Genomic DNA, 14795 nt, shown 5'->3' on the forward strand with positions numbered 1-14795 from the left:
GGCCAAGTTTTTTTGCATCTTTTGCATAGTAATAATCATTGTATGTAATAAGTTATACGGATCGGATCGGCAACAATCAATTACTGTGATTTACAAAAATCTCCTGGTTATATATTATGATAAATGAATCGTAGAATCCTTGTAGTATTGATTAATTTTGTAAGTCATTGTTTTTGACTAGATAAATTGTAAAATACTTGAAGTCTATGATTTCAAATTCCCACTTTTTGACTTTTAAGAATGACAATCACACTGTGAAGCAATGGAGTACACACTTGTTTCAAAATGTTTATAAATTTAGTTTCACCGTATCGCCGCGCTTGTATAGTGCATATCAATTTTTTTTTTTAAATTCTTGTAAAAATTTGTTAAAGTGTAATTGTTAAAAAAAAAAACATAATATGATAAGTGATATCTTATAAATTTTCCAAAGAATTTCTCCATTAAAATTGCAATAATAATGAATTTAGTTTTATAAGTGACAATTTAATTTCTTGTGTGACTATGACAGGCAGTGTGTATTCGAAATTACAACACCTATGGGAGATTTTCTTACAAGCACCTTCGGCATCTTACACGGTCAGTTCGAAACCGATTTTCTAATTCATTTTTGAAAGAATTAACCAAAGTTTAACATGTTGTTTTGATATGAAATAAATTTCAATATTTAATTATTAAAAAATACATTATTGATGATTATATAATTTTTTGCAGAATTTTGAAACAAACATGTTTGTTATGTAACTTTTTGAAAAAATAATTTTTGAGAAAAACATTTAAGTATTAAATTTAAAATTATTTTTACCGCTCAAATTACAATTGTTAAATTTTTAAGTAATTTTAATAAGGAAATCGAATACGTGTTAAATTATTTGACCTATTTTCATATAATTATCTAAGTATTCTTCTATTTACATTAGTTTTTCCCTGTTTTTCTTTTTTTCGGATATCTGTATTCTCTTTTATTTGATTTTTTACCATAATTGTATCGAATTTTGTTTTATTTTTGTAAAATTATAATAATTGAAGGTGATTGAAACCTTTCAGGAACATATTTTTATTATTCAACACTTATGAGGTTTTTTCTTCTTTATTCTTATTGTGAATTTATTTTAAATTGATTGAACCCATATTTTTAAGGTTCCATATTTTTGTAATAATAGGGGAGCTTTGGGATAAATACATAATTTAAAAAAAAAAGTTGCTTGTGAAGCCATAGGAATATTTAGTTACCTTAGGCGACGATAAACATTTTTATTTTGAGTTGTCAATTAAAAATTCCCATCTATGCGGTGACGGGAAAAGCCCAAGTCTTGTAACTTTTTGAGGGGAAACAGTTAAACCACCGACAAGCTTCAATCCTGCATCATGTGGGGAATATCCCAAGCCGCATAATCTTCTGTCACCCTTTCTGCTATATATTGTTACAATCACAAAATTGTTTGCCAGGAACAAAATTTGCTACCAGATGAAAGATTTTTTGACTCAGAAACTAGACGAAATTATTCGATTTTCGATAATAACTAATTTTTGGCCAGATGAGCAGGATTTTTGTTTAGTTAGTATCGAAAAATCAAAGGTTCCTGATTCATTCTGTAACTTGAGGTCAAGAAATGTTTTCCCTTGGTTAGTTTTTTTTGAATGAAAAATTTTTAGTACAATATCAAAGCATGATTTTTGGTACCTTGCAGATACAAAATTTTGGTACAGGTGCTCTAGCATACTGATGCGGGTGCATTTTCCTGAAGAAAATATGCTTAAATATGGTGGTAGGCTTAACCATTACTCGAAAATCTGGAAATGTCAGGGAATTCAATTTCTACTAGAAAAGCCAGGGAAATGCCAGAAAATCCCGTGAAAAAAGAGTGAAGGACTTTTATCATTTTCGTAGCAAACTTGTGAAAGTATTTTTATAATTTTATTTTTCTATTCCAATTATTTTAAAAAATGGCGCATGTGATCGCAATTTTGAGTCACATTTAGTAATTAGATTTTGTTATTTGTAAAATTTTCAATACAATTTGAAACTACTAATTTATTTGGTCAGGGAATTTTTGAATTGTTTAACTGGTAAACATCGAAAAGTGGTGGCCACCATGTTAACTTACGCTGCGTTACGAATTTTCACAGATTCGCACTTGCCTGTTCTTCAGTCTAATTGTCAAAGGCTAAATAGATCTAAAATGTGTCTTTGGTTGAATAATCTATACTGATATTCAACTCAGTATATACAGGATAAAATATTAGTTTATATCATACGGAACCTTTAGTAAAAGAGTCCATCTCATACCTTCCCAATTATTTTTTTTAAATATGTAAAAGATAAAATAAATCTCCCACAATTCTCCAAGTTTAATTTTGTAAATTCTTTTAGAAATTCTTTCTTATTAAAAACATGTTTTTTTGGGGTTTTAATGGATATTAACGTCTTCAGATATGTAATATTTATAGACATGATTTCCAAAAAAATGCTATTTTAATTGAATTTGTTTCTGAGAAAAGAAAGGACTTTAAATTCGAAAGGTTGATTCACATCATTTAATAATGCTTCTAGAAGTAAACAATATTTGCTCTTTAAAAGTGTATTCGAATTGCTAATACTGCTTTTAAACTTTTTTATTTATGAATAAAATTTAACGATTAACAAGTGAAAACAAACAATTGACTGAGCTAATTGTTAAAATACTCTGTATAGACAGTGTTGAATGTCATTGCTTGCATTATTTTTTTTATAAATTAGAAGAGTTTGAAAAACTTACACAATTATGGCTGTCACAGGTAAACAATGATGTTTACGAAAAAATGTTTCAAACAAAAGTTGTTTATTTTTCTACAAGGAACATTTTTAGTTCATTTACTGAAACTTTCTTTTTTGTTTTTTGAGTTTTCGTTTCGACGGACGGACGGACGGACTGATAGGCGAACAACCGGAAATGGTTTAATTAGGAGAATTTATGAACATCTATTTCAAAATTTTGTTCGTATAATCAATATTTCTAAGCGTTACAAACTTGGAATAAACCTTGATATATATTTCATATATACAGGGTATAAAAAAAAGTATAATTCAATTTTAGATATTTATTTAAATTTTATTATTAAAATAAAATATCAATATTTGTGTACAATCAATCGAAATTATCTAAAGGAGAGGGATTTTAGCTTTCTGATGTATTAGTTATGGAGGGAAGAGGTTGCCAAGAGTGTGACACAAAAATGGTGTAATTTAGTGTGACGCACTTTATGAACAGCTAAACGATGTGAATCAAATTTAAAGTCCCTAGGAGAATTCTTTGGAAACTTTGCTATACTTTAATGTTTATTGTAGGTACATTAATTATTCCATGCATTAATTATTCCATACACGTAGGCCACTACATTTTTGTTCATAAAATAGCTCAACTTTCATGTGTTTTTCGTAGCCTACAAGTGTTTATAATAAAACATATAGTCGTTAAATTGACATATTTAAGGCGTAGGTCTGGGAAAACGGCATTCAATTTTAATAATATTTATTAAACATTTCTATAAAAATTAGCCGGCTGTTGATACATTGTCATAACGTCGTTTTTCCGACATGTTGGGAGTGAAGGTCACGCCAAATGGCCCAATATTTTTGCTTAGTAATAATTCCACATCCACTATTAGTACTGCAATGTTGTAAGAATTAATTGAATTCTTCTAAAAAATTATACCAGACTCGAAAAGCAATAAATAGGGGTTCTGCATAGGATTTATTAACAAATATGCAATTTGAACAATCAGACATCAATTATTTATTGGTTGTATTGGCAATAACAAATAATTTATGAGTGCCATAACAGGTTGGCTGATAAGTCCCCGGTCTGACACATAAATGGCGTCGCTAGTATTAAATGCATATTATTTTTATATAGTACCAACCTTCAAATGATTCGTGTCAAAATTTGACGTCTGTAAGTCAATTAGTTTGTGAGATAGAGCGTCTTTTGTGAAGCAACTTTTGTTATTGTGAAAAAAATGGAAAAAATGGAATTTCGTGTTTTGATAAAATACTGTTTTCTGAAGGGAAAAAATACAGAGTCCGGAAACTCATTATCAAGCCAAGTTTTTGCTTCCACTGTATTTTTTCCCTTCAGAAAACAGTATTTTATCAAAACACGAAATTCCTTTTTTTCCATTTTTTTCACAATAACAAAAGTTGCTTCACAAAAGACGCTCTATCTCACAAACTAATTGACTTACAGACGTCAAATTTTGACACGAATCATTTGAAGGTTGGTACTATATAAAAATAATATGCATTTAATACTAGCGACGCCATTTATGTGTCAGACCGGGGACTTATCAGCCAACCTATTATAAACGTGATTGCTATGTCTATGAATGCTGCGGGTCCTTCAGATTTATTACTCAATTGAGTTTTTTTTAGACCGGTTGCTGATCATATTTTCGATTATGTTATTGATAATGATTGCATTGATAATTAAACACATGAAGCTACAGAATTATGCCAAGAGCAGAGGGAGTGTAAAAAGTTCACAATGTCTCTGCCAAGATTGCTCTCAGGATCGATCGGTCTAAGGTTTTGGACCCAAATATTCTATTTGGGACTACTTTCAGACTTTTAAATTTATACCAGAGTGGCGCTTGTGTATCAAAAGGTGTTTGATGTGAACTTCTTTATCCTTCTCTAACAACTTGTTTAGATCTTTATCTTACTCTTATTACTTTGTGTTTTATGTGAACTTCTCTATCCTTTTCTAACAACTTGTTTAGATCTTTATCATACTCTTATTACTTTCTTTTAAAACTTACACTTTTTCTACAGCAGAAATTTTCTGCTTTCGTGGACACTTATACAGGGATGATTCTCCTTACCTCTACCCTCCACAGTTCTTATATAAAGTTTGTACATTTAATTTTTAGTGTTTTAGACAAAAAGGCTTATATGTAGGCAATACAAAATTGTAAACAACAGTTTCGTTAAATATTATATGTCTATGCAAGCTAACATTAGTAGTTCTTTTTTCTATCGATAAATATAGTCTTTCTTAGCATTAAAATTCCATAAGTTTAACGTATGTATCAGTGTATCTGTCTGAAGAATTGTAGCTCCTAAATAGATGAACCAATTTTGATTCAGTTTGGTTAAAAAGTGACTATCCTCTAACTATGTTTAAAGAGAATATGCTTAGTTTGGAAAGATTCTCGAGTAATTCTCAATTTTATACCGAAACGAAAGGTTTATTTTCAATTTTTAAGGATTTTTGAATCTACAGAGTCAATTCAAACTGAACTAGAGGATACAAAATTTCTTGTTTTATCGGAGGTTTTTAAAATTTTGTTAACTTTTTTTATAGAATGTGCTAAGGCAATAAAAAGTGTTGTTAGCCTCCGCTCTACAATATTTTAAGTATCATCACTACATATTATAAAACAAAGTCGCTTTTTCTGTCCCTATGTCCCTATGTCCCTATGTCCCTTTGTACGCTTAAATCTTTGAAACTACGCAACGGATTTTGATGCGGTTTTTTTTAATAGATAGAGTGATTCAAGAGGAAGGTTTTTATGTATAATACATCCATATTATAGTAGAGTTAGGGATTGAAATAGGGGTTGAAAAGGATATGCTTCAAAAAATAAAAAAGTTGTGCATCGATTAAGCTCAAATATTGACACGATATACAACCCGCTTCAAAGATCTATTGTTTTTATCTACTTTTAACCTTCGGAGGGTAGAAAGGTGTAGCGAGAAAGTGGGAAGGAATTATCGAATATTTACAAATATACCTAAGTGGGGTATCAAATAAAAGAGCATGACGTGTACATTACAAAACTGTTATCCCACGCAAGGAAATGTGGAGGGAGGGGTGCAAGTGGGGATGTTGCCCAGCAAAGCGGGTAGTTCACAGCTAGTTATTATATAAATTGCAAACGAATCTTCTATTATTTTCCAATTATAGAATTTTATTAATAATTATAAAAAATAATAATAATAATGTTAGAGAGGGTAAAGAGGTCATTGAGTGTATACTTTTGAATGAGAATTTTTTTTAAAATTTTATGAAATATAAATATATAAAAAAATCATTTTAATGATGTTATGCATTTTAAAAGAAAGATAATAATCATTTTTCAATTGTATGAATAATAGTTAATAGAGATGTTAAAAAAATTTAATTAGTTAATAGACCAGTGCCGAAGCATTCAAAGATAGTAGAAAATGAAAAAAAAATTACAGTAGGATGAAACCCATTAGAAAAGCAGGGGAATATGATCAAAATGAGAGGAAACATAAATTACGGTCGATCCGAATTCGGGAAGTGGGAGGGGGAGAGCTTTTAAGGGTAAAAAATGGTTTATCTTGATTTCCGGCAAAACTACAAGTCCTATGGAAAAAAGTTAAATGGCAAAGTTGTAGGCAATAAAAAGATCTACAACTTTTGTATTTGCAATTTTTTCACATAACCTCAAAATTTAGGTGAAAAATTCAAAAAACCAAGTTTTTGGTTTTTTATTTATATCTTTTTCAAAAAAAATTTTTTTTCTACGAAATTTTGTGAAAACTTACCTTATTATGTCCCAAATACACTGTAATTTATTTGATTAAAAATATTTATTTTTTCGCTTCATTTTAACTTAATATCAAAAAAGCACCCTAATTTTCAATCGAAAATTCTGACGTCAAAATATCAGCTTTTTTCAAAAAGTTTGGGGGCTTTTTGTTCCTTGAAATATCTACTTTCTGATGGTGTAAAAAAAATATACATTACTATAGGAAATATTCTTAGAAAATGCAAAAAATTGAAAAAACAAATTCGAAAATTTTTTTAAAATCATTATGTACAATTTTGAGGTATTTATTAAAATTTACACTTTAATTACTCAAAAAACGTAAGATTTCATGTTTTATTGATAAACGAAAAAATTGCAAATTTAAATCTACTTCTATAATTAACAAACAAAAAAGTTAATAAAGTTAATATTTAATAAGACATCTACTATATTTTGAAAAAATTGTAGAATCTTCTTTAAATAATATTTGTAGATGCCTATTTATTGCTGTTTCAAGATAATTGCCGGAAAAGGAAAGAAAAGTGTCGTTAATTCTATATTAGACGCGAAAAATTTATCAAATTCGGCCAATGTTTTTTACAAAAAAGATGAAAGTAAAGAAAATATAAAAAAAATGGATTACAATTAATCAAATCTATTTATAAATGTAAAAAAGAAAAAATAACACTGAATCAATAAAGGTTTCAAAAATATCAATTGGCAAAAATTAAATCATTCTTCATTTTGGCAAACCTCCCACCCACAGAAGGAGCAGCAGAACAACATTATTACAGAGCATATTATCAGCTTCAAACTTGGTTGGGTAACGAATTGACAGCAACAGATTGGGGCTGGAAGCAACATCAGCGTGGCATTATGCCCAAATTTACAGAAAATGATTTAATTTCGGGAGTATTGCTCAAAACTATTTGCTGCAGCTGTGAAACTGGATGTAACAGTTTAAAATGTGGCTGCCGAAAACATGGTTTAAAATGCACAAATTTATGCACTAATTGTCATGGTTCTGAAAATTGCTCCAATATGGAAGAAAGAATTTACGAGGAAGTAAATGATTCAGAGGAAATTATGGATGAAGAACCAATGCAGACTGGAAATAACATTGGAGACGAAGATGATGGTCTTGAAGATTTCGACGATCAACTAGAGTTGGAAAGATTTGTCGAATCTGACGATGAAGAAATGCCTCCAAAGAGACAAAAACTAATGAATAACTGATTAGAATTTCAGATAAGGTATTTATAAATAACAAATTTAACGTTTTTAAAAAAAAATTTAATGAATAACGTAATCAGAATTAAGTTTCTAAATTCAATAGTACGATTTACATGTATATTTATTTTGTATGAGATTTTCTATGACATGAATGTAATTCGAGTAAAATAAATAAACTTTTTAACTAAAAAAAATTGCAGCAATCACATTTTTTGATGAAATTGTACATAGTAATTAAAAAAAAAATTTCGAATTTGTTTTTTCAATTTTTTGCATTTTCTAAGAATATTTCCTATAGTAATGTATATTTTTTTTTATACCATCAGAAAGTAGATATTTCAAGGAACAAAAAGCCCCCAAACTTTTTGAAAAAAGCTGATATTTTGACGTCAGAATTTTCGATTGAAAATTAGGGTGCTTTTTTGATATTAAGTTAAAATGAAGCGAAAAAATAAATATTTTTAATCAAATAAATTACAGTGTATTTGGGACATAATAAGGTAAGTTTTCACAAAATTTCGTAGAAAAAAAATTTTTTTTGAAAAAGATATAAATAAAAAACCAAAAACTTGGTTTTTTGAATTTTTCACCTAAATTTTGAGGTTATGTGAAAAAATTGCAAATACAAAAGTTGTAGATCTTTTTATTGCCTACAACTTTGCTATTTAACTTTTTTCCATAAGACTTGTAGTTTTGCCGGAAATCAAGATAAACCATTTTTTACCCTTAAAAGCTCTCCCCCTCCCACTTCCCGAATTCGGATCGACCGTAATTTATGTTTCCTCTCATTTTGATCATATTCCCCTGCTTTTCTAATGGGTTTCATCCTACTGTAATTTTTTTTGGTTTCAAAAATTATCTACCCTGGTCTATAAAACATTATTTTGTATGAGAAATTTAATTAATCCGTCAAGTCTTTAGTCTTTACATTTAAGTTTTTTAAATTTTTAAATAATGTCATCAATCATCATCTATGATGACAAAGACTTTTGAACCCGGTATATGTTTATCGATACATAAATAAGATCATTCATTATACAGGTACTTAAAGTTCTTAACACTTCACTAGTCTATTGTAATCTTTTTTTTATTGAAAGTAAACCTATTTGCCCCAGAATGTCGTTTACTTTTGAACGCGAGAGTGATAATCGTTGGGTTCCCAAAATTCTAAATTTTGGGTTGCCAGTTATTAAGGTATTTTGATACCGAAACATTCAAATTAATCTAAAAATTATCAATGAATCATCTTTTTATACGTCTTTTGTGAAAAATTCATCGATTCTCTGAAGGGTTTAGGAGAAATTAACTATCAAAGTATTAACTTTCGTTTTGGTATCGAAACACTTAAGGACGTTCATGCGTCAACCTGTTTTGCTATGTGCGTTCATAGGGAAACAGTATATAAATTTTAAAGAATTTTAAATTAATAGAAAATAGAAAATTTTTTTTGAAATTCTATTAAAAGTTTAAATAATTATTAACTGGTAAAAGTTTCAAGTATGGTTATCGATATAATTTTTGAAAAATATCGATTTATATTTTTCATTTAGTCCCATGTTAAACCTTACTTTTAGTCATTTTTTAAACTTTAAATTAATTCGATAACAGGTTATTTTTCCTGTCTTAAGGATGTATGAGCATGGTAGTGGGGGCACAAATTTAAAAATAGATATTTTCAATTTTGATGATAAATTTATATTATTACTTGACGATATAAGACGAAAAGTAAGAATAAAATTTTTCGATATCTGGCTTAATTTTCAAAATATCGAAAATTGAAAATTTTGTTTAACTATTTAGCTTTCGATATTTCGAAAACCAAGACACATATCGAAAAATTTTATTCTTATTTTTCGTCTACATTCATGAAGTTATAACAAAATTCATCATCAAAGTTGAAAATAAGATAAAAATAATTTCAACCCTTAATCTACCCTGCTCTTACATCCCTTATATGGACGGTGACACTTAGTTTTTTTCTTTTCTAATTCATTGCTAATATGTTTACTTTCTATTAAAAAGTTTTTTTTTAATTTGTTTTCATTCATTCCAAATGAAAATTATCAAAAACTTCCAAAATATGTCGTTTTTTGAGATTCCTCCATAAGAGCCAATGTATTTTATATCGATTTTTAATGACTTTTTTCTTAAAAATTTGCACGGACACCTAAGCTGAAATTTTAACCACATATTCTTTGAGTAAAAGACTACCTACAAACAAATTTTGAGCCTTTAAATCAAACATTGTTGTCATGCTCATACATCCTTAAATCATAGAAAATCATTTAAACTGTCGCATTATCATATTGTTTTTTATTTCTCTACTAATATTGTTGAAGCATGAACGTCCTTAAATCCTTCCGAATTCATTAAAAATATGTAAAATGTTTTTCTGTAATATGTTTCGCATTCAGGTTGTAAGCTATTCAATTCTGAGCGGCTCTTATTTTATTTGTTGGGGGTTGTTATATGGTTGTTAGTTTTTTTTTAAAACAGGTAATTGTTATCTGATTCTTTATCGACTCTTAACTAGTTAGGTAACATAAAGATTTATTAGAGAATTGGTTTTTAGGATTCCGTAATAAAGGATTCATTCAAAATAGGTGACCCGATGAACTTCGTTTCATCTACAATTTATTTAATTTTTACTATTCATCAGCAATTTTTAATATTAAATACCTATTCACAATACTTGAAAAATAATAAATAATACATCGATGGGAGCGCAAATAAATACATTAGTACATAATATGGTAATATAACGCATTATTTATATGCGTTTCCACCAATTTATTGAATTTATTATTTTTTCTTAATGTTTCGCTCAACTTCCATAATTTTTTCTTTCATACAGACCTTCTCGTGGCAATAATTAACAACACAACAAAAAGAATTAGCGAAATTGTTCCATCGAAATATTGTACCCGTGTGTTTTTGGTTTCTTTTATTACGAATCTGCTATTAGAATTCTAATTTCAAGACTCAATAAGCTCGACATAACATTCTATATAATAATACCGTAAGATCCGTAACTATAGCATTATTTACAATACTCTATGGTTTAAAAACTTTGGCGTGACTTACATTAGTAAATAGTAACTCTTTAACTCGAGAGTATAGTCTTGAATCCCATACTACATTGCTGATGTCGCAATGCTTCTTGCTTTTTCCACTATGATTTTTGGCGTGTTTATCATTACGAATTATTGAACTACGATCCTATTCAGCATAGGTGTAAAACGCTATGTTTGTTGTCATATTTTGTCAGTTTAATAAATATTGCTGGTTTGGTATGCCATTATGGGACTGACACCCATACTGATATCGGCTCATGCCCTGCGAGATTTTAATAGACAGAAGTGTTTATTATGAAATCGAGTATACATTCGAAACGTACAAAGTAATATGGAGTAGTTTTTTTTTTATTATAAAAACCGCATATAGAAAGACATTTTTAACACTTCATATTAAACCTGTTAGTCTGACTATGTCACATCAAATCCACATTAAAACACATTATAAGGTCTAATAATCTTATTTTAGATTTTTTACATTTTTTTAAATATAAAAACAAGTCTTGCATCTCTGTCTCTGTCTTTCATACAATATAATTAATTATGCATGGATATATTATTAATAAATAAAAAAAAAATTAACTTGTTTTAAGTAAAATAAAAAAATAAGTAAAGAATGTTGTTTGCCAGCTATAGATTCTGGTTTTCTGAGTAAGAGTTAGTTGGTTAAGAGCTGAGACATGAGAGTTGACTATATTTTAAATGGTAGTTATATGCACTGTGATGTTGAATGTTGCTGCACTCAGATATTTATTTTATAAAAATAATTGATTTTACATAATCTAAGACGCAACAGAATTTATTTTATTCATTAAGGGAACTCTCTTATTTTTTAGACACAAGATGTTTTTTAAGGAAAAATATTTTTAAGGAAAACATTTTTTTTTATTATTTAAGGAAGGTCCTTCGGCAATAATAGAAAAAAATAAATTAGTAGATAAGGATCCGAATTTTTAGTATGTTATAGTTCACGAAATATATTATTGTATAAAACAAAAATTTGGGTATCTTACCGTTCAATTAATAAAAATTCTCTTAATTGAACGGTAAGATACCCAAATTTTTGTTTTATACAATAATATATTTCGTGAACTATAACATACTAAAAATTCGGATCCTTATCTACTAATTTATTTTTTTCTATTACTGGCGAGTCACTCTCCTTAAGGGAAAAAAAATTACATAATATTATGCAAGTATTAAAAAGCAAGTAAGCAAGTTTTACAACACGTGGGCGATGATACCTTTTAAATTTTGTTAGTAATTCCGTTTCTAGTTTCTAAATCTGAAAATTAGAATCATAATTAAAAAAACAAAAAAATTGCACAAGTTTTTGTGAAAAAAAAAACTGATTTTTTTAGCAAAAATTAATTAAAACAAACTATTGACTGAGTTAATTGTTGAAATACCATATATAGACAGTGTTGATTACACTGTCACATTACACATACATACATGTCACACATATATAACTGATACTCCCATATAAAAATAATAATAATGGGGGTTTAACCTCCGTTTTTATGACAACCGCCTCATCACAGAGGCCACCCACATCATTATTTGTTAATCTTTATTTATTCAATTACATTCATATTTACAATTACCTTTTTGATGTGGGTGGAATCGATTACTTCGTTCTTATCCAAGGGTTGGATAAGAACGACGACAATGTGATCAATTCTGCACTCCCATTATTTATAAATTGTTCACACTGTCGCTGCGTGGATTCGAACCCGCAACCTAAGTCTAAATAGTCCAACGTTCAAAGACTAACGCCTTAGACCGCTCGGCAATTTAGGCTCCACTCCCATATAATACATAGTATACAATTTTCGAATGATTTGCGCTCTCACGGGTAAACAGTGATGTTTACGAAAAAAAGTTTCAAGCAAAAGTTGTTTATTTTTTTATAAGGAACATTTTTTACACTTTAACTTTTGTTCTATCTCTAACGGTTTACAAGATAGAACCTACGGATCCAAATCCCAATTGATCTATGTTGCTGATTTACGAATATAGCCCCAATTTTTACGTCCTGAGCACGCTACATTTCAGCTTGATATCTCATTTCATTTTTGAGTTATCGTGTCTACAGACAGACTGAGAGATGGACGGACAACCGGAAATGGACTAATTAGGTGATTTTATGAATACCTATACCAAAAATTTGTTCGTAGTATCATTATTTATAGGCGTTACAAACTTGGGACTAAACTTAATATACTTTGATATATATTACATATATACAGGGTATAAAAAATGAAAATAAAATAAAATAATTTATCTTTTGGACATTTGAGGACCTGTTTTAATTAATTTCAAAAAGTTGTAAAAGGATTTAAGTCGATAGATCAAATAATTTTTTCTGGATCGTAAGAACCGATCCCTGACAGTTCGGGCCCTGTCCAATTACCTACTGTGTCTAATGCAAAACGAGGGATTGTCTCTTGTCAAAATTTCATCTAGTCGGAAATTCGTTCATGTCAAATATATAACTCTTTTTTCTCATTCAAACAGCATGCAGATTCGAAACACCTTTGTTTTGGTAAAATCTATAGAGTTTTTTCGACTTCGAAAGCGGTTTCACAGTAAATCAAATCAATCAATGGATCTAAACTTTTTATTCTAATACTTAAAATTCTTTTAGCTGCTTTCGGTAGTTCTTGTATTTTCATTGATTTTTATGAATGTTTAGATGTCCGTTCTTTCATTTTGGATTTTTAGAAATTTATCTTAGGTGAAACTCCTTAAGATGCATACCTTTTTATAAAAAAAGTTTTTTTAAAACATAATAGATAACAGAAATAATTCATTAAAAGAATTCTTTAAAAACATAACAGAATTTAATTATTAAAAATTAAGAATTTATTCATTAAGCATTCTTTAAAATTATGTAACAATTAAAGAATTTATTTTTTTCTCATTACAGAAATCGTGTTGGTTGGATTTATTTTTGGCTGAATTCTTGTTACAAGTTCAAAATGGTGCAAATGTTAACTCATTACTTTCATTCTGGTAAGTAAAACCACATATCTTTGGATTTAACTTATAAAAATTTGCATAATAAGCTACACGTGGTTTCTAACAGAGTACAATGTCAATGGTTATTAAATTTTTGATCATATTTCTCCAAAAAATATAGACTTAGAATCGCTGTATCGAAGATCAATGAGGAGAAATAAGATCGTTGTAATCCGTTTCATGACTCCTTGCTTAAGACATACTCTTATTAGCGTTTTTATTAAGGGTGTGTTCTGGTCTAGAAGCCTAATTTGTAGGCATTTTTCAAACTAAGATTATAAAAAAATGAAAAACATTTTTATTCAAATTTTAAAAATATAAAAAATATAGAAAGTTGAAATTCGGTACGCGCAAGAGTTAATGTTAAGGACGTGCATTCTGAGAGTGTTAACTTCCAGCATCTCCACCCCTGGTTTATACCTTAAAATCGTGTTTTTTCACGATTTTTAAGCTCTTATACATTTCCAGAACCTCGTCCAATTGAGCTACAGGCTTGAAAATTGGTATGTAAGGTCATATTGTGTCCAGGAATTGCTTTTTTGGGATAGCAACCTATCCCAACTTTTCAACGCCTTTTTATGTCACAAAATCATATTTTTAAGCAGTTTCTATTTCCCATTTCCAAGAAAAGCTTGTCTAAGAGTTGAAATATGAGGGAGAAATATAACTTTAGTCATGGAGATCTGCTGCTCCAAATTTTTTTTTTTGATGCATCAATGAAATTTGAAAACATTGTGTAGACTGTCTGACGCGTGTTATGACGTACACGCCGCTGGTGATAAATAATAAAACTAAATTTATTGAGCAGTTAATTTTTTTATTTGTTAATTTTTTAATACTTTCTCATGTTTTTATGGAGATTTGTTGGTTACCTTTCTTGGAATGGCTATAAATTTGACTTGTTTATGATGTATTTAAAGCAAACAA

General features: G+C 28.8%; 1 protein-coding gene across 1 annotated transcript in view; it reads left to right on the forward strand.

Moving 5' to 3' along the window:
- The first annotated feature begins 435 nt into the window (after window positions 1–435).
- Window positions 436–14795, forward strand: part of LOC123305862 (lysosomal-trafficking regulator) — a 78350-nt gene continuing 63990 nt past the window's right edge. Inside the window, exons 1-2 of the mRNA XM_044887696.1 lie at window positions 436–579; window positions 13777–13862. Coding sequence (XP_044743631.1) covers window positions 505–579; window positions 13777–13862 — 161 coding nt within the window. The 5' untranslated portion in view covers window positions 436–504. The remainder of the gene's footprint in view (window positions 580–13776; window positions 13863–14795) is intronic.

This window comes from Chrysoperla carnea, chromosome 1 (assembly GCF_905475395.1).
Source record: "Chrysoperla carnea chromosome 1, inChrCarn1.1, whole genome shotgun sequence".
NCBI classification, from domain to species: domain Eukaryota; kingdom Metazoa; phylum Arthropoda; class Insecta; order Neuroptera; family Chrysopidae; genus Chrysoperla; species Chrysoperla carnea.